The 23,828-nt window shown below is 40.1% G+C and overlaps 1 protein-coding gene and 1 non-coding gene across 2 annotated transcripts in view; one reads left to right on the forward strand and one right to left on the reverse strand.

The window, feature by feature from the left end:
• loxl2b (lysyl oxidase-like 2b) overlaps window positions 1–19,862 on the forward strand; it is a 105,037-nt gene extending 85,175 nt beyond the window's left edge. Inside the window, exons 7-14 of the mRNA XM_055161895.1 lie at window positions 1,540–1,691; window positions 4,480–4,647; window positions 8,403–8,568; window positions 9,630–9,870; window positions 12,608–12,723; window positions 15,172–15,308; window positions 16,626–16,737; window positions 18,487–19,862. Of these exons, the coding sequence (XP_055017870.1) occupies window positions 1,540–1,691; window positions 4,480–4,647; window positions 8,403–8,568; window positions 9,630–9,870; window positions 12,608–12,723; window positions 15,172–15,308; window positions 16,626–16,737; window positions 18,487–18,557 (1,163 nt within the window). The 3' untranslated portion in view covers window positions 18,558–19,862. The remainder of the gene's footprint in view (window positions 1–1,539; window positions 1,692–4,479; window positions 4,648–8,402; window positions 8,569–9,629; window positions 9,871–12,607; window positions 12,724–15,171; window positions 15,309–16,625; window positions 16,738–18,486) is intronic.
• On the reverse strand, window positions 4,192–4,264 carry trnar-ccu (transfer RNA arginine (anticodon CCU)). Its single transcript has one exon. It is a non-coding gene; the product is annotated as a tRNA-Arg (tRNA).
• Window positions 19,863–23,828: the final 3,966 nt, after the last annotated feature.

Consider the following 23,828-nt stretch of genomic DNA (forward strand, 5'->3'; position numbering starts at 1 on the left):
AGGAAGCATGAAATGAAAAGAAAAGACATTTACATCTGGAAGTACTAGGCTGTAGATTCTATTACATCTTAGTACTAAATCATGTTCCAGGGGCCTCTTGTTATCTTTGGGTTGGATTCCTTTCTTACATAATACATTTTAAATCTTGAGTCGTTCCCACAGAGCTTTGGACTGTATATTCTCTACCTGTCCCCTCTCATCGTCTCAGTACATTTGGAAACTCTATTTTGTAAATGTCTAACATGAGCTGTCTCTCTGATCTCCACACAGATCCCCCGTGTGTTCTAATGTTCCGGTTGAGGTGCAGTGTCACAGAAAGTTAGGGTTGTCAAAAGTACTACTGAAACTAGATCCTTATTTGAGCAGGGTTCGATACTAAAAAAGTCACTTTCACAGGACAGAAATCAATCTAAAGAGCACATGGAATAGTAGAACCGTATTTTCTGGACTAAAAGTCGCTCTGGAGTATTGGTCATACCAGCCAAAAAATGTGCAATGAAGAAGAAAAAAACATCTATAAGTTGCAACGGATTATAAGTCGCAATGTTTGGGGAAATGTATTTATAAAATGTGAGACCAGGAACCAACATTTCATCTTGAAAGGCAAGTTCTAGTAAAAACAAAAGAACAGAGAACAACAGACTGAATAGAAATGAATATGTTAACGTAAGTTTGGAGGATCTTTGGTCAGTGTTGGAGTTCCAGAAACCCGCTGTGGGTAAGATACCAGCTCGAGGTGTGGCAGTACCGGTGATGGGCTGCTGGTGAGACTGGGAGCCGGGTGGAACTGAACTCTTTTGAGAGGAAGGTACCGTCATTGAAGAAGATGCTCTTGAAACAAGAGGAGTTTCGGACACTTTGAAGTAGACTATTGTCTCATTGGGAAAGAGGGTTTTGTATTGTTAAAATTTATTGTGAAAATTGATGAACTTCCTGTCCCGTGACTCTAGGAGTAATGGTTTTTAAGAGGGGGTGTGTGACAAAGTGGGGCCTTTGTCTCATTTTAAATTCACGTTAGTTTATGTTAACCATTTTTATTTTGAAAGGAGACTTGCTTTGCTTTGGGAGTTACCTGGATACTCACCTGGGGGAGGTATTTCCTGCGGGGCGGGGTATAAAAGCAAAGCAGGTGTCATTTCTGTGCAGGTGTTTGGTGTTTTTGCTTTGAGTTACTTATTTTTTGTCTATTGGTGAACTCCAGAAGTCAGATTTAAAATAAATTTTGTCTGAGTAAAGACACTTTTTTTGTTGTTGCATCTGCCTCCTACTTTGACCACTTTGGCCAGCGTCCCCACACATACAGTTCAGTGGGACATGTTTTTAGTTGACCAAGAATTAGTTTAGTCAATGACAGCCCTAAAGTGTATGACATGTATTTACTCACATTAAGCCAGAAGAGTTGTTCCATTTTCCCTTTAGTTGTTTTTTTAATGTAATTCTGGCTAGTGTAATTCTATGGATTTTGCTCAAAACATACATTACTTTTTTGTTTGCGGGCTATTCAAGAGTATTAAAAACAGTCTTATTGTGTGTCTTCAGGTATGGGTCCGGTGCACATGAACGAGGTCCAGTGCTCCGGCTTTGAAAAGTCCATCACAGAATGTGCCTTTAACAAAGAGACGGCCGACTGCAGCCACGAGGAGGACGCAGGAGTCCGCTGTAACGTACCGCACATGGGCTTTCAGGAGAGGGTCAGTAACACCTATCGTACAAGGGGGGGCTGTGTGTACTAGTCTAATTTAGTAATTCATTCCAAAAGAGACCCAGCCAAGTACTGAGTACATAGAAATGAACATAGTTTTCAGAAGCGCAACATTTCTGTTTAAAATATCTTTTTAAATTCATTTTATGTAATATTCTGAGATACAGAATTTAATTTTTTCATTATCTATTAACCACAATCATAAAACATCTAAAAATATGTCACTCTATGTGTCACGGGTCTCTATAATAATGTGCAGTGTTGGGAAGGTGACTTTTAAAATGTATTCCCCTACAGATTACAGATTACATACTCCAAAATGTAGTTTGTAACGTAATCCATTAAATTACTTAAAGTGAGTAATGTAATCTGAATACTTTGGATTACTTGATTTGCTGTAGAGAAGCAAAGACGAGGAAATCGTAACATAAGATCTTGTATCTGTTAAAAGAAAATAAAAAAGCCCAGACTTTACTGAATCATGTTAAAAATATTACTGATAGAAGAGAAGACACGTCCACACAGCAGGATTTAGTCCTGTTAAATCCTGTTTTAGTCCAGTTTTAGACCTGGTTTAGTCCTGGTTTAGACCTGGTTTAGACATGGTTTTAGACCTGGTTCAGAACTAGTTTAGATCTAGTTTAGACCTGGTTTAGATCTAGTTTAGACCTTGTTTAAATCTAGTTTAGACCTGGTTTAGTTTCCAGCAATGAGTGGAATTACCGAAAAAAAAAAAAAAATGTAATCCATTTATTTCAACAAAGTAACTGTAATCCAATTACCACTCATTGAAACAGTAACTGTAACTGAATACAGTTACTCATAATTTGTACTCTGATTACCTAACTCTAGTACATGTAATCTGAACACTGATAATGTGTTTGACTTTATGAAATGAGTGACAAAAAATAAGGAACTTTTTCACAATATTCCAGTTTTTTATTGCAGTGGACTGGTATTCTGCTTTGGAATATTTGCTGCTTGTCTGACTAGAACTAGGAATTAAAATGAACAGTTTTTCATGTTTTTCAGAAGTTTTTAATAACTTCCCTCACCTGATTAACTACAGAAGTCCACACAAGCCCACACTGTTAGTCATGTTGTCCTTTTTCTAACATTTCTAACATGCACATAAGACGCCATGCTTGTTTTTGCTGCATTTCTCTGAATAATGGTCTATAGGTTAATAATATGTACTAGAGATGGGGTAGCTAAAATTATTATTATTAAATTATTGTATTTTCCGGACTATAAGTCGCTCCGGAGTATAAGTCACATCAGCCAAAAAATGCACAATGAAGAAGAAAAAACATATATAAGTCACACCAGACTATAAGTCACACTTTTTGGGGAAATGTATTTTGTAAAATCAGAGACCAAGAACCGACATTTCATCTTGAAAGTCAAGTTCTAGTAATAACAACAGAACAGAGAACAACAGACTGAACAGAAATTAATATGTTAACGTAACATATGAACAGTTCTTCAGATAATTATAACATAAACAACAGATTATAAGTTTACCAAACTCACGATCACGCTCCAAATCACTAAATCCATTCAATTCTTCATCCTCGGTGTCACTTCTGCTCGACCTCTTGAGATAAACCACAGATCCATGAGGTAAACAGAGCGCCGCTTCCTCTTCTGTGTCGCTGTTGTCAGACTCAGCATCAGTTCCAGTTAGAATTCTTCCGGCCTTTCTGAATCCCGACAGGATGGTTTCGGTGTCACTGAAGTCCAGGCTTTATCCATTCATCCAATGACTTCAGAAAAGTTACATGGCGCATCCTCCTGTTTCCCATGAAGCTGTGTTCTCCATTCCCGCTTTCCGCCAGTCAATCAGAAGTTTCTCGCTCACTCCAAACTTTCTTTCTGTTGCTCGATTACCGTTTTCAGGTGAATATTTCACTAATTGCAGTGAGACAGCAGCTATTTCTACAGGAGACATGCACAGTAGAGAGTGAAGTGACAGTGGTACAGGAGTAATAGTAGTACTAGATACTGACACACGAGCCTAGAGCCTCTCGCTGCTGTCAGTCTGAAAATGTTAATATATAAGTCGTTTCGGAGTATAAGTTGCAGGAAACACCTAAACCATGAAAAACAGCCTGACTTATAGTCCAAAAAACACAGTACAGATTTTTGTTGTCATACAGTGAGTTCTTGGGTCTAGTCACTAATAGAAATAATCAGGTTTAACATTTGTAAATATACTTTTTTAGATATTTGTCATGAAAGTAGCATGTAATCAGTAGGAAAAACTGGATGAAGAGAATCTGAAAACCACCAATAACTCTACAGCCAGTGTCTAAACTGCAAATGAAATGAGATGCATTATCCCTGAGGCAACTGGGGCTGTGATCACCTCATTGCAGTAAAAATAAACTTAAATTAGCCTTTACAAACTGAGTTTAGCAGAGGATGGTTTCCATCGACCTCTGGGTTATGGGCCCAGCACGCTTCCGCTGCGCCACTCTGCTGAAAGACACCCCAGATGGGACTCGAACCCACAATCCCTGGCTTAGGAGGCCAGTGCCTTATCCATTAGGCCACTGGGGCTGTGCACACTGTACTCCAAACAAAAGACTTAGGCAGATTTACACAAAGGGCTTTTTAAACTCATTGGAGTGTAAGGTTACAGGGGCCAGATCCACAGTGCATTTATCCTGTTTCTAAGCTTGTGTATGCGATGTTACACTTTCTGAAAACCACCAATAACTCTACGGCCTGTGTCTAAACTGCAAATGAAATGGGAAGCCTTGTGTGTGTTGCAGCTGCGTCTGAGCGGGGGCCGGTCTCCGTACGAGGGCCGGGTGGAGGTGCTGACGGAGAAGAACGGCTCTCTGGTCTGGGGCACAGTGTGCAGTCAGGGCTGGGGAGTCATGGAGGCCATGGTGGTCTGCAGACAGCTCGGACTGGGCTTCGCCAGCAACGCCTTCCAGGTGAGGGTGCACTCACTCACTCACTTCCTGCAGGTGTGATGTTAACTGAAGGTATTACTCTGTCTGGAGCTCTGTTACTCAGGTTAGACTTTTATCTGAGAAAGAGCTGACTTAGTTGGAACTACAACAGGTGAGATGGTTTGTGCTGTTAAACAAGTTTAGAAAGTGAGACAAAGCCTGCACACTTACTCCCAAATTGCTTTTAATGAATGACAGTGTTTTGATCAGTGGATCTTCATCAGGTCATGTGAAACAACTCTCTCACACAAAACTATTTAGTCTTAGCCTAGTGTTAGCTTAGTCACTCAACTTTTTTGAACAACAAATCTATTATTACATCAAACTGTCCATGTAAATGTCTGTGTCGATAGAATCATTTTAGAAGTAAAACTAACCTTGTATTGCATGAATCTTTGCACATTGAGGGACTATTCTCTCAGCAGCAGCTGAGTTTTACTCTTTTGCTCTAGTGAGCTGTGATATATGAACATGGCCATATCTGGAACAGGCTTCTTCCTGTGCTTTATGTGTCGCTATTGCAACTGCAGGTAAACAAACTATTCCAGAGCCAGTTGGTGTTAGGTGATATTAGTCCGCCTCTGCCAAACTTTCTATCAGGAAGTACAACTCACTGCTGCTCACACAGAAATCCTTCAAATACAAGTTTGGTTTTACTTCTAAAATTATTCTGTTGACTCAGACATTCACATGGACAGTCTGGAGTAATAATAGATTTTCTTTGGGTGTTTTGTGGAGTGGGTAAAACTGTTTTTAGTGGCAGGACTATGACCATTGACATGCACTAGTCTAGCACCAGTGACCTCTGCAAATACAAGGACTGGATGGAATATTAAAAAGTGTCTCCACACGTCTCCAACACTGTGGCTCACTAGGAAATGAGGCCCTATGTCCAAAATTCTGAACTGTCCCTTTAAAACTTTTTGACAGTGTTTGCTTAGGTGGACATTGTGTCTCCATGGTAACTGCTGAACATTCTCCCATAGAGATGCATGTTCAGTCTCATTACATATGTTTGAATGAAACAGAGCACAACTTTGGGTGTTTCTAACGTGGCTTAAAGCTCACAAGAGTCAACTTTGCATAATATAGGACCTTTAAAAAAGACAAGAATGCAAAATACAATATATTATGCAATATTCTGGCTTTTAGTACTTGGCTTTGGTCTTAGTATCTTAAAATACAAGCAGAGAGTCCAAGGATTCCATCTGCACCCCAAATGAACTCCAAATGAAAGAACACAAAAGCCCAGGTATGTTTTTGAAGAGAAAACAATATTATGAGGTTTAAAAAAATGTGGCTACTGAGAACTATTTTTATAACCAAAACATTACAAAAGATGGCATTAATGAATATTTTAAATTAAAGTTGCACTACTAACATCACCTTCTTGTATCCATGGAGATGTCAGTATCACTTTACACAATATGGCAATAAACTTAAAGTGGTCACTTTTAATTTGGGGTTCTGTCACCTGCTTGTTTCTGTAGATATGTCATTGCTCTGCCTGGAATGTTCCACGATATGACTTTACACAAATCACAAGTGATTTTACTGCTCAAAAATACCTTAAAGTCCAAGCCGCTACTTTTTTTCTCACATTTAGAACCCTGCAGTTAATAAAACAATGTGGCAAATATATGGACAGATTCTTTGTTTGGCACATTCATATAAACGGTCTATGGTGCAGAAAACGTCACTGTTTGTGCAGGTAACACAGGGATCTAGGGTTCACATGAAGTTGCTACACTAGCTAGTGATATTGTCAGTGCACTCAAATAGATTATTTAGCATTAGTGAGGGGGATACGTTTTACCCGTGAGCGTAAATGACGAGAAGAAACTTCAGTAGCCGAACATCCACTCACACCTGATCGACACAACTAGCCCCGCCCCCAGGAGAGCCTGAAATCTGCTGAGAGACTCTGTCATGATACAGACAGGACAGCGGCTCGAGCAGGAGACATGCGCAGTAGAGCGCAGGGAGAGACGGGGGTGATGCGCAAAGGAAGATGCTTGTTTGATTGTGTTTTGAACACTGTTGGGCAAGTGACTTTAAAACTGTAATGTGTTATTTATGACTTGTTACTGTCATTTCAGAGTCATTCGTTACATTACAATTTCACTGTGTTTAAAATGTAAAACATTACATTACTATTGCATTACTTTTAAGTTACTCTCACCAAAATAACTGTAAAGATGCTGAACTCTTACACCGTATATGGACTGAACCAGGACTAAACCAGGACTAAACCAGAACTGACCCAGGACTAAACTAGGGCTAAACAGTGTGGAGTTCTACGTTGGTCCTTTCGCCCACGGTTACCTGACGGTCTAAGCGGGCGTGTCTCTGGCGTTTCACCACAGCAGTGTAACTTGCATTGGTGACAATATTACAATTTTTATCCCTGTAATGCCACATTACTGCTTTACAGCAAAAAGTAATGCATTACAGTAATTTGTTACTTTTATAACGTGTTACTCTCAACACTGGTTTTGAACAGTTATTTTGTGTTTCATGCACACACCCTCCTCATGGAAAACACACAAATGAAGATGATGCAGCTTTTAAGTTAAAGGCGAATGATGTGTCTGTCGAAGAAGGAAGCAGAGCTGCTGCACGTGAGCTCGACATTAGTGATTCGATGGTGAGATTTTGGCGACAACAGCGTGATGAACTGAATCAACTCAAAAAGACGACCAAAGCTTTGAGGCGATAAAAGCAGACGGCCCAAACTTCATAACGTTCTTGAAGACGTGGACAGCTGCGGCTTATATTCAGCTGCGCTTGATAGTCCAGAAAATACGGTACCTAGAAAAACAGACATTCTGATTGTGAACGGCGTTGCTTCTAAACAAATCTGACCTGTAACGTGGTCTGGCTTGGTTTCCATAAAGATAGAAAGGTTTAATGCCATAGTGTGCAACATTCCAGACAAAGCAATAACATCTCCATGGAGAAAAGCATTTGACGGACCCTCCACCAGAAAAGTTTCACAGTGCACCTTAAACTGTGTGGTAATAGTGGGTCTTGTACAGGAAATCATGGTTCTTCTGATGACAGTGATGTTCTGCCCACAGGCCCAGACTGCTGTTTATAGGAGCACAGGGACTTTTACTGCAATTCTGCGGGTGAACCTGGACAGTGAAAAGTGAAATTGGATGAGATGAATGATTAATGGTCCTATTTTTTAACCATAAACTGTAAAACATCTGGAGTTGGGCTTTCATGTTTTAACCTCAATTCATGAAGCAAGTCAAATGTATTAAAGGATTTATGAGACAACATCAGAAAGGAGAAGCTGGTCAGAGAGTTAGATGAAGATTTGGTATGTATTTAAATGTAAAAAAAAAAAGATATATGTTAAAAAAAAGATCACAGGGGGTAGTCTTGTGAGTGCAGTTTGGGTCAGATACATAGAGATAAGTACCATAATAGTTTTGAGAACATTTGCCTGGACATGTCATTAGTTAACTATATATCTACATCATATATCTGTGTTTTATTGCCCAAAAATACCCTAAAAATGTGCCTTCTCACAGTGGGATCACCTCTCCACAGATCAGGCATGTAACTTGGTCTGTGGCAGCACCTTTAAGTTAATTTAGTTCATATACAAAGACAACAGTGGGGAAACATTGACTTGCCCTGAGGAGAATCTAACTGCTCTCGTACAGCCACAGTTAGATCGTGTTTGTGCCCGGGCCTGAGGCTGATATGTGCTTTTGGTTCCACAGGAGACGTGGTACTGGGCGGGGCAGGTGAGCGCAGACGCTGTGGTGATGAGTGGAGTCAAATGCTCCGGTACAGAGATGTCCCTGTCCCACTGTCTGCACCACGGAGCGCACCTGCAGTGTCCCAGAGGAGGGGGGCGCTATTCAGCCGGGGTCTCCTGCTCAGAGAGTAAGACACACAAGGTTGTCTTGAAGAAGCCAACTTTCCTTTTATCACATTTTTAAAATAATACAAATAAACTGGGGTGATGTGGGCTCAGTAGCTTTACTCTGATTGGTTTGTGTTTTTTTATCAGGCAAGTGTTAAAAATGTTTTATAATCAACATTTTCACCTGTGACAATTACAGACTGAGCACTGACGAGCCAGTCCGTCTAAGGTCATTATCACACATGTCTGGACTGACTCCAGTGGCACTAGGTTTAGTTCTGTTTACTTTACTTTTGGATCAGTCTTGTTCACATACACGGTGCATCATTCACCCCAAACACGCACCGTGAGCCACATGAGAAGCCATCAGCTGACTGCAGAACGTATCTCCATGACAATGTGCTTCAAGTAAGCAGAGCCCTGTGAATATGCACACGCACACTTCCCCTCGAGCCTACACCAGGGTCCTTTCTTTCATTTCTGGCTAAATACACCATGAGAACTCTACACATGACAGCAGAGGAAAGCTTTTTAAAGACACGCAGACAGACACAGACTCACCTGCGCAGTCAGACTCACCTGCGCAGTCAGACTCACCTGCTCAGACAGACTCACCTGCTCAGACAGAACCAGACTCATCTGCACAGACAAACTCATCATTTTCTTGTTAGACGAACATGTCAAACAGCAGCTCTGCAGTTCTCATTCATTCAAATATACATGAACCAAGCTTTATTTGATCTAATTCCAAGCACTGTTACTGTCAGCACAGACTGCATAGATTGGCCCGATTCAACCACGTTCACACTGCACTCACCCCGCTCCAGAGAGTGAGAGGAGCCACTCTGAGACCTTGTGTTAGAAGCTCTCTCAGTGCAGCTCTTTAATGTGAATCAGAATGTGACTGACATGTTCACGCTGCTCTTTTACATCTCCTGAACTAGTGACAGTGTGGAAACAACTGTGCCTTTGAAACTGTGTACTTGTGTACTGACTTACTCAATATACAAATAATAAATGTTCTACTCTCTCCATTAACAGTGTCATGTTAACGGTGCCCTCTCTCTCTCTCTGTGCCCAGCGGCCCCAGACCTGGTGCTTAACCCTCAGGTGGTGGAGCAGAGCACGTACATGGAGGACAGACCCATGTTCATGCTGCAGTGTGCCTATGAGGAGAACTGCCTGGCCTCCACCTCCAGCTCTGTGCCCGCCAACTCCTACCGCCGCCTGCTACGGTTCTCCTCACAGATCCACAACAACGGACAGTCCGACTTCAGGCCCAAAGCCCACCGCGAGAGCTGGGTCTGGCACGACTGTCACAGGTGAGGGGCTCTGCTAAAGCTGCTACATGTACCTAGAGAGAGGGGGCTGTAAATTGTATTTACTTTATTTTATTTGTTTATTTATCCAGTCCAATCCACTTTATTTCTATAGCACATTTAACAAAACCATTTCCAAAGTGCTGCACAATAGAAATAAAACATATCCAATAGAAGTATAAAACAAAGCTCTACTTAACTCCACTAGACCTCGTTAAAAGCTAATAAAACTAAAACTAATAAAATCAAATAAGAACACCAATAAATAATAAAAAGGTAAAAAAACATAAAAATGAAATAAAAAACACAGAGGAGCACACATCTCATGTGGTGTTAAAAGCCAGAGAATAAAAGTGGATGAAACTCTCCACTATTTCTTTCATTTATAAAGTATAAAAAGACATTGTCATAATGTTAAACATACAAAATGTTCACTGTAAACTCGGGATGATTTAAGCCCTGCCCATCACCTTCACCTTTCACTATTTTTCAATTCCATTGGGAAGGGAAACAGTTTAAACAGAGGTTTGAGTCACACACATCTAATTCCCTTTTGCATTTATGGAGTTCGCAAACAAATTTCTCGAGCTGTTTTCAGCTGTTCCAACATCCAACAACCACACAATTACGATGTCCAAATCCAAAAACTAAACTATGACAATATCAGAACCAGAAACAAACGTGATATGGTTCAAAAGTCTTGAAAAGACTGGCTTTCGTCAATAGACGCATCCCACTGGGAAAACAAACATGGCAGTTTGATACTCACTTTTTTGGAAAATCCATCCCAGTATGTATTGCACAATGACCATAGTCCAAAATTCGTGACGCATGTATTGGTCCAGAAAAGTCATCAGAACTTATCCAGTACTGCTCAAATTGTACCACTGCATTTTGGAACTTCTCACGAGGTGTAACTCAATTATTATAAAGAGGTGTTTTATCCCATGCACTCACAAACCAAATGTGCTCGTGTGGAGAATGATAAAAGTATTATTTCCAGATTATTAGTGCTTTCCCCTTTTTGAATTTCTTTTTTAACCTAAGATATAATTTAAGATTTGCTGACTCCGCCCGCTCCTGAAGAGGCTCCATTCATTTGGCCGGGCTGTAATCACCTCCCTTGCGTCTGTGGTCTGGGTCAAGGATGGAGATTAAGTGAGGTTTGGCAGGTTACTATAGCAACCGGAGCTCTTTATATGATTGGAATGGCAGCAGACGCAGACTAAACAAGCTCACAAATGTTCAGAGCGAGAACAATGCTTCTTTACGATGTTTTAAGTTTAGTTATGCAACAATAAAACAATAATTTGGTTTGTGGTCTTATCATGTCCAACTAAGGAAATGAAAATCCAGACGCCAAAAGCAGGTGTGCATTGTGTAGCTTTTCGGTTTGGGGGTTCGTCACCTCCTTGTTTCTATGGATTTGTCTTTGCTCTGTCTGGAATGTTCCACAGTATGGCATTAAACAGCTCTACTTTACATTTATTCAATTACAGATGGTTTAGAGCTCAAAAATACCTAGGAAAAACAACATTCTGACTGTGTGCGGGGTCGCCTCTCCACAGATCTGACCGGTAACTTGGTCCATACTGTGAAACATTCCAGTCAAAGCAATAACATCTCCTCGGAGAAGTTATACAATGCACATTTTAAAGTATATGTATATGAAGTCATGGTCCAAGAAATTTCTCAAAAATAGTAAATTAGATCATATCTGAAGGAGCGGTGTGAGAAAAACAAAACCTTTACTCGAGTAGCACTACTGTTACATTGTCAAATATATTACAGAAGAAGCAGTAAAATAATGATGTCTGAAAACTGCTCTGTACAATTTTATTCAACTGTCAGTTTATAAGTTCAATTAAACAGAAGAAGTTATGTGTTTATTTCAGTTTTATGTGTATTGAGTTGAGTTTGGCTGTGGAAAATTGGAGAAGACCATTCAGTTTAATTCAGTATAAAGAACTGTCCATCCATCCATTTTCTTCTGCTTATCCGGAGCCGGGTCATGGAGACAGCAGTCTAAGCAGGGACTCCCAGACATGCTACACCCTGGACACTTCCTCCAGCTCCTCCGGGGGGACCCCAGGGCATTCCCAGGTCAGCCCAGAGACATAGTCCCTCCAGCGTGTCCTGGGTCTTTCCAGGGTCTCCTTCCGGTGGGACGTGCCCGGAATACCTCCCAGGATATATAGGATTGACAAGTGGATCAGTGCAGCGGTGTGCAGCAGTCACTGTACTGGACCGTTGTGGTGAAGAGGATAGATGATCACCTCATACCGCACTGTTGATCCACTAAACCACACCACAGGAGAAATTCCCTAACTGCGACAGCCAAATATCCAACTTTGTGGATTACTCTTATTTCTCTTTTTTGAAGCACTGATAGGGATTTTAATGCAGTTTTGAAGGTATTTATAGTTTTTAGAGAACAATAAAATGTGCAGAGAGAATTGGTATCCAGAAATTGCTTGGAAATTAGTTGGAAATTCCTCGCTATTTGTTTTGTATATACATATATGCAATGTTATTTCTCTTAAGGATTTACCTCAGTGCTCCGGTTTCCCTTTCCACTAAAAACATGTCCAGAAGGCTCCTCTCCTCTGGACCAGAAACCTCACTGAGACTCTCCTGGTCGAAGAAAGGTTCATCCATTCATGCCTAATCAGAGTGTGGTGTCTAATCCTGTAGTTGTGTTTGTGTGCAGATCTAAAGATGTGTTTTTGTGTGTGTGCAGACACTACCACAGCATGGAGGTGTTCACGCTCTACGACCTGTACAGCCTCAACGGGACCAAAGTGGCTGAGGGACACAAGGCCAGCTTCTGCCTGGAGGACTCCGAGTGCGACGAAGGTACAAACCAAACCTGACAATGAGACACGAGATGAGAACAGATTTTCTCATAATTTATAATGCATACACTACCAGTCAAAAGTTTGGACTCATTCAATGTCTGTATATCTACAGTCGATATACAAACAGAAGAGATCAAACATATAAAGTAAGCTGTATGGAATTATGTAGTAAAAGGAGAAGTGCTGAAATAGCTACATGTATTGTTCTTTTCAGGACACACAGAAACACACAAAGAAAGACAAGGGAACTATACACAAAATAAAAATACTGTATTTTCAGGATTATAAGTGACTCTGGAGTAAAAGTCGCACAAGCCAAAAAATGCACAACGAAGAAGAAAAAAACAAAAGTTGCACTGGACTATAAGTCGCACTTTTTGGGGAAATGTATTTTATAAAATCAGAAACCATGAACTGACATTTCATCTTGAAAGGCAAGTTCTAGTAATAACAACAGAACAGAGAACAACAGACTGAATAGTTATTAACAGTTATTCTGATAATTATAATATAATAATTATAGCATAAACAATATAAGTTTACCAAACTCTCCATCTCACTCCAAATCTCTAAATCCATTGAATTCTTCATCCTCGGTGTCACTTCTGAACAACTCTGCCTCAGCCTCTGGAGGTAAACAGAGCTCCGCTTCCTCTTCTGTGTCTCTGTCTTCAGACTCAGCATCAGTTCCAGAAATGGACCCGGTCTCCAAAAATGGACCCATGCAGGACTCTGCGCTGTAGGGTTTCATTACAGAATATTTCTTATTTCTTACTTATGTATTTGTAAAGGGACAGTACATATTAATGAACATAAAGATTATAGTCAGCGTGGCTAATTTCCATCTTCAGTCCCTCGGCAGGTTGAGTAAAATCATCTATAGGACAAGGAAAAGTACAGCAACAATCACACAAAAGTACACAACACCAGTACACTTCTATACATACAACACACACACTGTACACACAACACACACACTATACATACAACACACACACTATACACACAGCACACACACTATACACACAACACACACACTGTACACACAGCACACACACTATACACACAACACACACACTATACACACAACACACACACTGTACACACAACACACACACTGTACACACAACACACACACTGTACACACAACACACACACTGTATACACACACAACACACACACACTATACACACACAACACACACACTATACACACAACACACACACTATACACACAACACACACACTATACACACAACACACACACACTATACACACAACACACACACTATACACACAACACACACACTATACACACAACACACACACTATACACACAACACACACACTATACACACAACACACACACACTATACACACAACACACACACTATACATACAACACACACACTATACACACAACACACTCACTATACACACAACACACACTATACACACAACACACACACATATACACACAACACACACACTATACATACAACACACACACTATACATACAACAACACACACTATACATACAACACACACACTATACATACACAACACACACACTACATCACTATACACACAACACACACTATACACACAACACACACACTATACACACAACACACACTATACATACAACACACACACTATACATACAACACACACACTATACACACACACACACACTATACATACACACACACACACACTATACACACAACACACACTCACACACATACACACACAACACACACACACTATACACACAACACACACACTATACATACACACACACACACTATACATACACACACACACACACATCACACACACACACACATACACACACACACATACACTATACACACAACACACACACTGTACATACAACACACACACTATACACACAACACACACACTATACACACACAACACACACTATACACACACACACACACACACACACACACACACAACACACACACTATACACACAACACACACACTATACACATACACACACACACACTATACACACAACACACACTATACACACAACACACACACTATACACACAACACACACACTATACACACAACACACACTATACATACACACACATACACACACACACTATACACACAACACACACACTGTACATACAACACACACACTATACACACAACACACTCACTATACACACAATGAATTTCAATTGTGTATAAAGTTGTGTATGAATTTCAAAGTGTATAAAGTTTGTGCTGAGGGCTTTTACAGACTTAACACAGATATAATCATTGTAAAATATTAAATTGACTACTTTGATGTTTTCACTTATCATGGGTTATTTTTAGAATGTAACCCCCGTGATAAATGAGGGAACACTGCATTTGTGTTCAATTGTTAACTGTAGCTCTGTTGCTTGTTGCATGTTCCAGGTATTGAGAAGCGCTATGAATGTGCAAACTTCGGGGACCAGGGGATCACGGTGGGCTGCTGGGACACGTACAGACACGATATCGACTGTCAGTGGGTGGACATCACTGACGTCAAACCCGGAGACTACATCTTCCAGGTAATCTCACTTGGACTGCGCTGTTTTTACACTTAGACTGAGGGTGTGTCCGAATATTCACACTACTCTCTACTTAGTGCACAGTTTAGGGGTGACAACATTTTCAGGGGTGTCTAAATGTCCAGTTGGTGAAAAAGTAGTGCACTCAAAATTTCCCACAATGCACTGGGAGAGTTGGGAAAACAACGGCGTACGGCGACAGGTGTTTAACTGGACACAACCCGACTGAATGAAGGGTCAGTTGTTGTACAGTTGTAGGGAGTATTATCTGTTCCATCAGGGTGAGTTGTTGTACAGTTGTAGGGAGTATTATCTTTTCCATCAGGGTGAGTTGTTGTACAGTTGTAGGGAGTATTATCTTTTCCATCAGGGTGAGTTGTTGTACAGTTGTAGGGAGTATTATCTTTTCCATCAGGGTGAGTTGTTGTATAGTTGTAGGGAGTGTAACCTTTGATTTATTTTGATGCATATTATTTTATTTATTAATATAAATTTGTGTGATTATTATTTTATATATTGCTTGGATAATTAATTAATATTATTTAGCATTTATTTTATTAACAGTTCATTGTTGCATTGTGTTGGGTTCTTTTATGTTGTTTAGTTGTTTCAGTGGAGCGTTTTTGGGGAGCGCACCGGTGTGGATAGAAGAGAACGTGCACTGCGCGCAGAGAGAGAGAAGTGTTGCTCAATAAAGCATATAGGACACTGTCCTGCCGTGTTGGTTTTTTGTAGCAAGGAAACCTACAAGAACTTACAATTATAACATCTCAGTGTAACCCGACACACCCACAGCCTTAAGAGACTGGTAACAACAACATTTTAGGGTTACAGGAGTATTATCTTTTCCATCAGGGTGAGTTGTTGTACAGTTGTAGGGAGTATTATCTGTTACATAGAGGTGAGTTGTTGAACAGTTGTAGGGAGTATTATCTGTTACATAAAGGTGAGTTGTTGTACAGTTGTAGGGAGTATTATCTGTTACATGAGGGCGGGTTGTTGTACAGTTGTAGGGAGTATTATCTGTTACAACAGGGTGAGTTGTTGTACAGTTGTAGGGAGTATTATCTTTTCCATCAGGGTGAGTTGTTGTATAGTTGTAGGGAGTATTATCTGTTACATCAGGGTGAGTTGTTGTACAGTTGTAGGGAGTATTATCTGTTACATAAGGGTGAGTTTTACAGTTGTAGGGAGTATTATCTGTTACAGGATATGGATGTAGTCTTGTATCTCTCACTGTTTTTCTCTTTTAGTATTTCAAGTATTTCACTGTGTACTTTTTTGGTGTAAATTATTGTCTCTTTTTTTCTTTTATAGATCGTGATAAACCCAAACTACGAGGTTCCCGAGTCAGATTACTCCAATAACATCGTGAAGTGCAGGTGTCGATATGACGGACATAGGATCTGGATGTACAACTGTCACAACGGTGAGACAGAATCTTCTAGAAATGTAACTCTAGGCTACAGGGATTATTATTACTGACCTTTATTTACAGGTGCACTGTGTAACTTTTCTGGTGGAGGCTCCGTCAAACACTTTTCTCTGTGGATTTGTTATTATTTTGTCTGGATGTTTTGCAATATGGCATTAAACCTTTCTAAACCAAACCAGAAGTTAGAGGTCAGATCTGTGGAGAGGCGACCCCTCTCTCAGTCAGAATGTATGATTTTTAAGATATCCTTGAGTAATAAAACCACCTGTAATTGAATAAATGTAAAGTAGAGCTGTTTTAAGTCATACTTTGGAACATTCCAGACAGAGCAATGATGTAACCATAGAAACAAGCAGGTGACAGAACCCCAACAAAAAAGTTACATAATGCGTCTTTACGTTTTTTATGATTCTCTCATTTCTGCTTAATTTGGTTGGACCATTCCGTTTACCAGCAAGTGCAAAACCCTTTTACATATGACAACACACATTAACAAGTTTGAAAACAAAATTACATTTAAAATATGCATTTACATCTTGAAAATAAATTTACGTTTCATAAACACTTTTGCAAATGAGCAAACACATTTACAAAACACGAAACATTTGTACAAGCACAGAGACAAATTTACATGTGGCCAAAACACAAATCCAAACCCCCGAAACACATAGACCTTTTTCCCAACGGCCGGAAGTGCCGCGATGTCGGGTAAACATCACTTCAGGTTAATGCTTTTCTTTGGCAAAATATCTGTGCAATTGTCTGGGGTATTTTCCACCAGCTTCATAAATCTGCCCCATCACCAAATCCTCATCCAACAAGATCCACAAAGGATAAACATTCTGTTCATGAAGAATTTATCCACAACTATCAAGGGAAGAAAAACGTAAAAGAGAACAACGACGACACATTTGTGAACTACTGAGCAAAACTAACATCACAGTCGTTCGTTATTTCCGGCATTCGCTTTAGGACATTCCTTTTCCGTCCAGAACTTTCTTGTTAATTTGTTTCGGGGGTTTGTATTTGTGTTTTTGCCACATGTAAATTTGTCTCGGCACTTGTACAAATGTTTAGTGTTTTGTAAATGTGTTTACTCATTTGCAAATGTGTTTTATGAAACTTGGAATTTGTTTTCAAGATGTAACTGTGTATTTTAAATGTAATTTTGTTTTCAAACTTGTTAATGTGTGTTGTGAAATAAAGTAAAAGGGTTTTGCACTTGCTGGTCACCGTAGATAATAACCATTGTACAAATACATTTTAGTTAGTTAACAAAAAAAACAAACAAAAAAATGTTGAAAACTACAGGAAGAAGAGAGTTCTATTTCAGAGAATCCCTGACATCACACTAGGAGAATTTTGTCCTAAAGTTCGGCACAGTTTACACACAAGAAACACATTTTTAACACGATTTAAACAAAATAAAGGTGTTTTCTTATCTTTGTTAGATAATTATTAATTTCCCTAGTGTGATTTCACGATTCCCAAACCAGGATGTAAAATTTAAAATCTCTAAAAACGCCAAATTGGGAAAACCAGTGTGAATGTTTTTGCATAAATCTTAAATATAACGAAATTTGTGTTAGTTAAATGAGTAGTCTCACCTGTCAGAGTTTTGTCATGTTTGCTCAGATACTACCTTGTGTCCTTGGGCAAGACATTTCAGCCCATTAGCCGAGTGGGATGTTAGTCAGGTTTAGGTTCTAATTTTATTTATTTTATTCTTAATCTTTTTTGCAGGCGGTTCCTTGAGCGAGGAGACCGAGCAGACATTCCCCGGTCTCCTCAATAACCAGGTCACACACAGGTAAAGACCACAGCAGAACTCAACCAGATCCACACATCCATGGACCCAGAGAACCACAGAACCGGACCGGAGAGGAGAGGAATCTGCTGGGTCCAAGTCTCCAGAACCCAGGACTGAAGCATCTGAAGCAACTTAAAGGGGGACTCCAACAGAACAAAACAAACCAACAGCTACACTTCACTCTCTTCTCACTGGACTTCATTTGGGTTTCCTGCCTGTTGCAAAGAGACTGGGTTATTATTAGACCCTTTCGTCGCCGTGGAGATCGTGGATAACTTAAGATGTTTTCAGTGCAGTTTGAAAAGCCCCTCACGTGTGTCTATCTGCATTCATACTTTTCTTCCTCTGACAAAACGCTGCTACGTCGCCATTCTCGCCTTACCTCAGGTCCACGGTTTTAATCTGCGTCGTTCGGGCCAGAAAAATACTCTTTGTTCTCATGTCAGCACTCTTTTACAGTTAAATTAATCATGATAGAAAATAGAAGTGATTTAAAAGTACTCATAAAACTCGTACAATTGATTCTGGCTGAGCTCAGATTTTTTTTCACTCCAAAACGTTGCATAGTGAATAGGGAAAGGAATGGAATGTTTTTGCTTATTGCATTCTGGCGCCCCCTTCTGGCATTTTAATATTTTACTCTTATAAAACCGTGAGTCATTCTTCTTAGGTAAATACCAAAGCAGAGATGTAGTAATGATACTTACGTCTGAATAAAGTAGGTTTGTGGTGCACTATGTACAGTATGTTCTCATGTAGAGGTTCCACAGTACGGCATTAAACGTAGCCATCTAGCACTTATTTATTTGCGGGTGTTTTATCGGAGATCAGAACAGTTTAAAGGCACCATGTGGAGTTAAACTGGCTGACCCGCCCCTGTCGCATTCTCACATAGCTCCACTAGATCATTATCAGGGGCCGTCCACGCGACAAAACGGTCAAAACGGAGAAGTTTGTATTCGTTTTGGCCTTTCGTCCACACGGAGCCAGAGTTTTTTGAGAACGGGTTCCAGAGTGGAGAAATCTGATGTTGTTGTGTGGACGAGCAAACCGCAGCTTTTGGAAAACGATGACGTCACGATCCCGTCATCGCCAGAGTCCTCCAATGCAGCGAAGCCCCCAGCCCTCGAACTCTCCTCCACAGACCACAAGAGCTTTGTCAAAATGGGACAGGTGTAGCCTACAGAGCTGCTCCTGTCACCCAGCATCTGAGACACACTAACAACACACACCACAGATTACGTCAGTGTTGGGAAGGTTATTTTTCAAATGTATCCCCCTGCAGATTACAGATTACATACACCAAAATGTAGTTTGTAATGGGAATCCATTAAGTTACTTTAGGTGAGTAATGTAATCTGAATACTTTGGATTACTCGATTTGCTGTAGAGAAGCAAAGACGAGGATATCTTCACATAAGATGTTTTGTCTGCTAAAAAAAATAAAAAGCCCAGACTTTACAGAACCAAATTTAAAATATTATTGATAGAAGAAGAGACACGTCTGCGCAGCAGGATTTAGTCCTGTTAAATCCTGTTTTAGTCCTGTTTTAGTCCTGGTTTAGTCCTGGTTTAGTCCTGGTTTAGACCTGGTTTAGTTCTGGTTTAGTTTCAAGCAATGAGTGGAATTACCAAGGAAAAAAAACAAAACTAAGTAACTGTAATCCAATTACCACTCATTGAAACAGTAACTGTAACTGAATACAGTTACTCATAATTTGTACTCTGATTACGTAACTCCAGTACATGTAATCTGTTACTCCCCAACACTGCTTATCAGAAATGATCTTCAGCTTTGAGCATATTTGTTTATGTTTTACAGAAACGAAACATAAAACCACATGGCTAATTTGCATAAACTAATCGTTCAAAAAGCAGTTCACTGTTGTGTCGCTGATGCAGTTCAGCTTCTGTCGGACTAAAGGACACGACTCAGTGGATTATATGGGTTCTTTCTGTGACTTACGTTTAACTTTTGCAAAACAAAACAGCTGTATTTCTGGGATACATCTAAACATCAGCTAAATTACCTTAAAGTTTTAAAAATCAGTGATGAGATTTGCATTATTAAATATTATTATCACTGTTAACAGCGCCACATACAGGTGTGGCACATGTATTACATCGTTTTCACTCTGTGCTCCATTGTCGTGTGGACGTGAATATTTACTGATCCGGCACGTGTGTGTGGATGCACATTTTTTTCAACCTACAAAGGAAAAAAATCCAGGAGCATTGTTGTGTGGATGTAGCCTCAGTGTTTATTAACCTGTGATTCCAGCTCAGACATGAATACTATTCTTATGTAAATGTGGCTGGAAAAAGGTCAGGCCAGGTGAGGGGAGAGGAGGAGGGGCCAGGTGAGGGGAGAGGAGGAGGGGCCAGGTGAGGGGAGAGGAGGAGGGGCCAGGTGAGGGAGAGGAGGAGGGGCCAGGTGAGGGAGAGGAGAGGGCCAGGTGAGAGAGGAGGGGGCCAGGTGAGGGGAGAGGAGGAGGGCCAGGTGAGGAGAGAGGAGGGGCCAGGTGAGGGGAGAGGAGGAGGGGCCAGGTGAGGAGAGAGGAGGGGCCAGGTGAGGGGAGAGGAGGAGGGTGAGGGGAAAGGGAAAAGCTTTTACATCTGACATCTACTGGTGAAAAAACAAAAATCTAATAAATTTACAGATGGTAGTTTTAAAGCAATACTGTGGAACATTTCAGGCAAAGCAAAACATTTATGTAAAGACAAACCCTCCAGCAGAAAAGTGACATAGTGCACCTTTAAACTTGACCTTTTTGATGAAACCAGCTTCTGCTTTTGCTCCTGTTCATAACTGTTCTTACGCTCGGACAAACTGACACACGTGTGTTTTTGTTTTCAAGATGGACACTTTCACATTTCCACCAGTCAGTTCATGTTATGGGCCTTTCATAGTATTTTGTAATTGTAAACACATTTTAGAATAATATTTAAATATAATAATTTGAAACTAGTCGATTTGTGGAAGGCACTTCACTCCACAAGGAGCCAAAACCTTTCAAAACGTGATTTGAAAAATAAATGTTCAAATTGTACATTTGTTGTGAATCTGTTGTATGTTTTACTGGTGCTATGGAGCTGGCCCTCTGTTTTCTGAGGGCCAGTACTTTTTATTATATTCTTTATACTTGAAGTGAGGAATAAAGCTATGGAGCAATGATGTCTCTGGTCTTTTTAAAAATGTTCCTGCATTACACAAAGTTGACTCTTGTGAGCTTTAAGTCATGTTGGAATGTTGTTATCTCCTCAAAAACAGACCTGGAGTTGTGTTTTGTTTCATTCACACATGTTTGAGTAATCCAGCACTATTAGCCTGTCTACATTTTAAAAACCCTTCATCTTTTCTGCCAATTTTTTCTAAAATGCCTGACTAAGATGACTCCATTCAAACTGCATCTGTTTGTGAACTTTCTGGAGCTCAGATGAATGGCTGGACTCTGAAGTTGAGGCTCTGTACATTTGGCCTCTGTTGTCCTCGAATTGTCTTTACTATACTTCTAAGTGGAACAAGCTCTACACAAAGGAAAGTCAGATTCATCAGCTGGTTTCACCTCGTACAAACCGTCTGACCACGCAGTGTTAGGATTTGTTCGCTCGACAGTAGGCGGATACTTTTTTAATCTAACCAATCGCTGCTGTTTGGTGGTGACGTATGTAATGCACCAAATCCTGCAGGAAGAAGGGCAATAACGTCTTTCCCCTTGATAAAATTCACCAAACATTCTCTTTGTTCTGGCTTTAAATCTTTGATCTCGGGAATTGTTGCCAACACAGAATGTCTCTCTTCATCTACATTCATCTCGACGCTTTGTTTACTGTTGTGCTGTTCCACAAAAGGGACACAGACAGACGCCACGAGTTTGACATTATGACTTCACAGCTCACAGCTGATTGGCCGGTGTGCAGTCTACAACTTCCAGGGTTCTTGCAAACCGTCTAGTGCAGGGGTGTCAAACATACGGCCCGGGGGCTGGATCCGGCCCTCCAAGACCTTTAATCTGGCCCTCGGCTGATTTTCTACTAAAATATTTTAATTATATTTTCTATTAAAATATTGGTAATTTTCTGTGGTGTTTATCACAGCAGCGTCTCCAGTGTCTCTGTACGTGGCCCCTCCCACCAGAGCAGCACAAATGAAGACTTGTCTCTTTCCAAACGCTCTTAAAGGACGATCGTTTTGACTGTTGACCGTGACACCCTCATCAGAAAAATGTCCAACATGAGAAAAGTGGAGCCGAGTGCAGGATTTTACAACAAAAATTCACTTATTCCTTTACATACAAGTTAATGTTAAAACTTTGTATTGAAATTGTATTTTTCTTAGTTTCAGGTTTTTCATAATTTTATAATATTTTGTAAAAGAAAGAGTTCATCAATTAAAAAAGATTTCTGTAATAGATTTGTGTTTCTCTGCACAAATATTTGAATTTATTGTTATTTTTGGGGTTTATATGACATGAGATTTCTGATCCGGTTGGATACGGCCCCCGGACCAAAATGAGTTTGACACCCCTGGTCTTGTGTATTTTGATTCCTGACCTAATCACTGGAGAGAAATGAAATTGAGCGGAGGCCCCAGGTGACGCCAGCCGAGCTAAAATTTTGGGGGGTAAATGTAAGAAAATCGGTGGTGTCCCTGTCGATGATTTGAGAGACGTCGACAGAGCATTTACTGGGTCACAGCTGAAGGAGATTTCAGTAAACATGATCTCAGTAAACATGATCTCAGTAAACATGATCTCAGTAAACATGATCTCAGTAAACATGATCTCAGTAAACATGAGAATCAGGGACTTGGAATGAGGCAAACGGACAGAATTCATTCAAATTTCTATTCAGCTTTTTTGAATTTTGGGGTTATTTTATTTATTTGTGGGTTTTCGAGTACAAATGGGTCCAGATTACCACATGACATCACAAGGTGGAACAGAGTGAACTCAGTCTAAATATGTGGAAATTTTTGTGTTAAACGTGTGAATAAAACAAAACTCATGTCCGGGTCTGTTTTTGATGAGGAAACAACATTATAACAGATCATAAAATTATGTAATATGTAATTAAAACATAACCTTATACATATATAATCCCAATCTCTCAGTACCTAATTTGAACTTCAGCTCTGACGCAACACTCCCCTCGTGTGGTCAACATTGCACATTACAACATCTTTACAGAGACGTTTTCGCAATCAAACCACTTTTTTTTTCTCAAATATACATTTAGAAGGAACAATATCTCCGCTTTACATTACACAGAATCA

Source organism: Boleophthalmus pectinirostris, unplaced genomic scaffold (assembly GCF_026225935.1).
Source record: "Boleophthalmus pectinirostris isolate CB_2022bp ecotype Guang Dong unplaced genomic scaffold, ASM2622593v1 HiC_scaffold_4, whole genome shotgun sequence".
Lineage (NCBI taxonomy): Eukaryota > Metazoa > Chordata > Actinopteri > Gobiiformes > Gobiidae > Boleophthalmus > Boleophthalmus pectinirostris.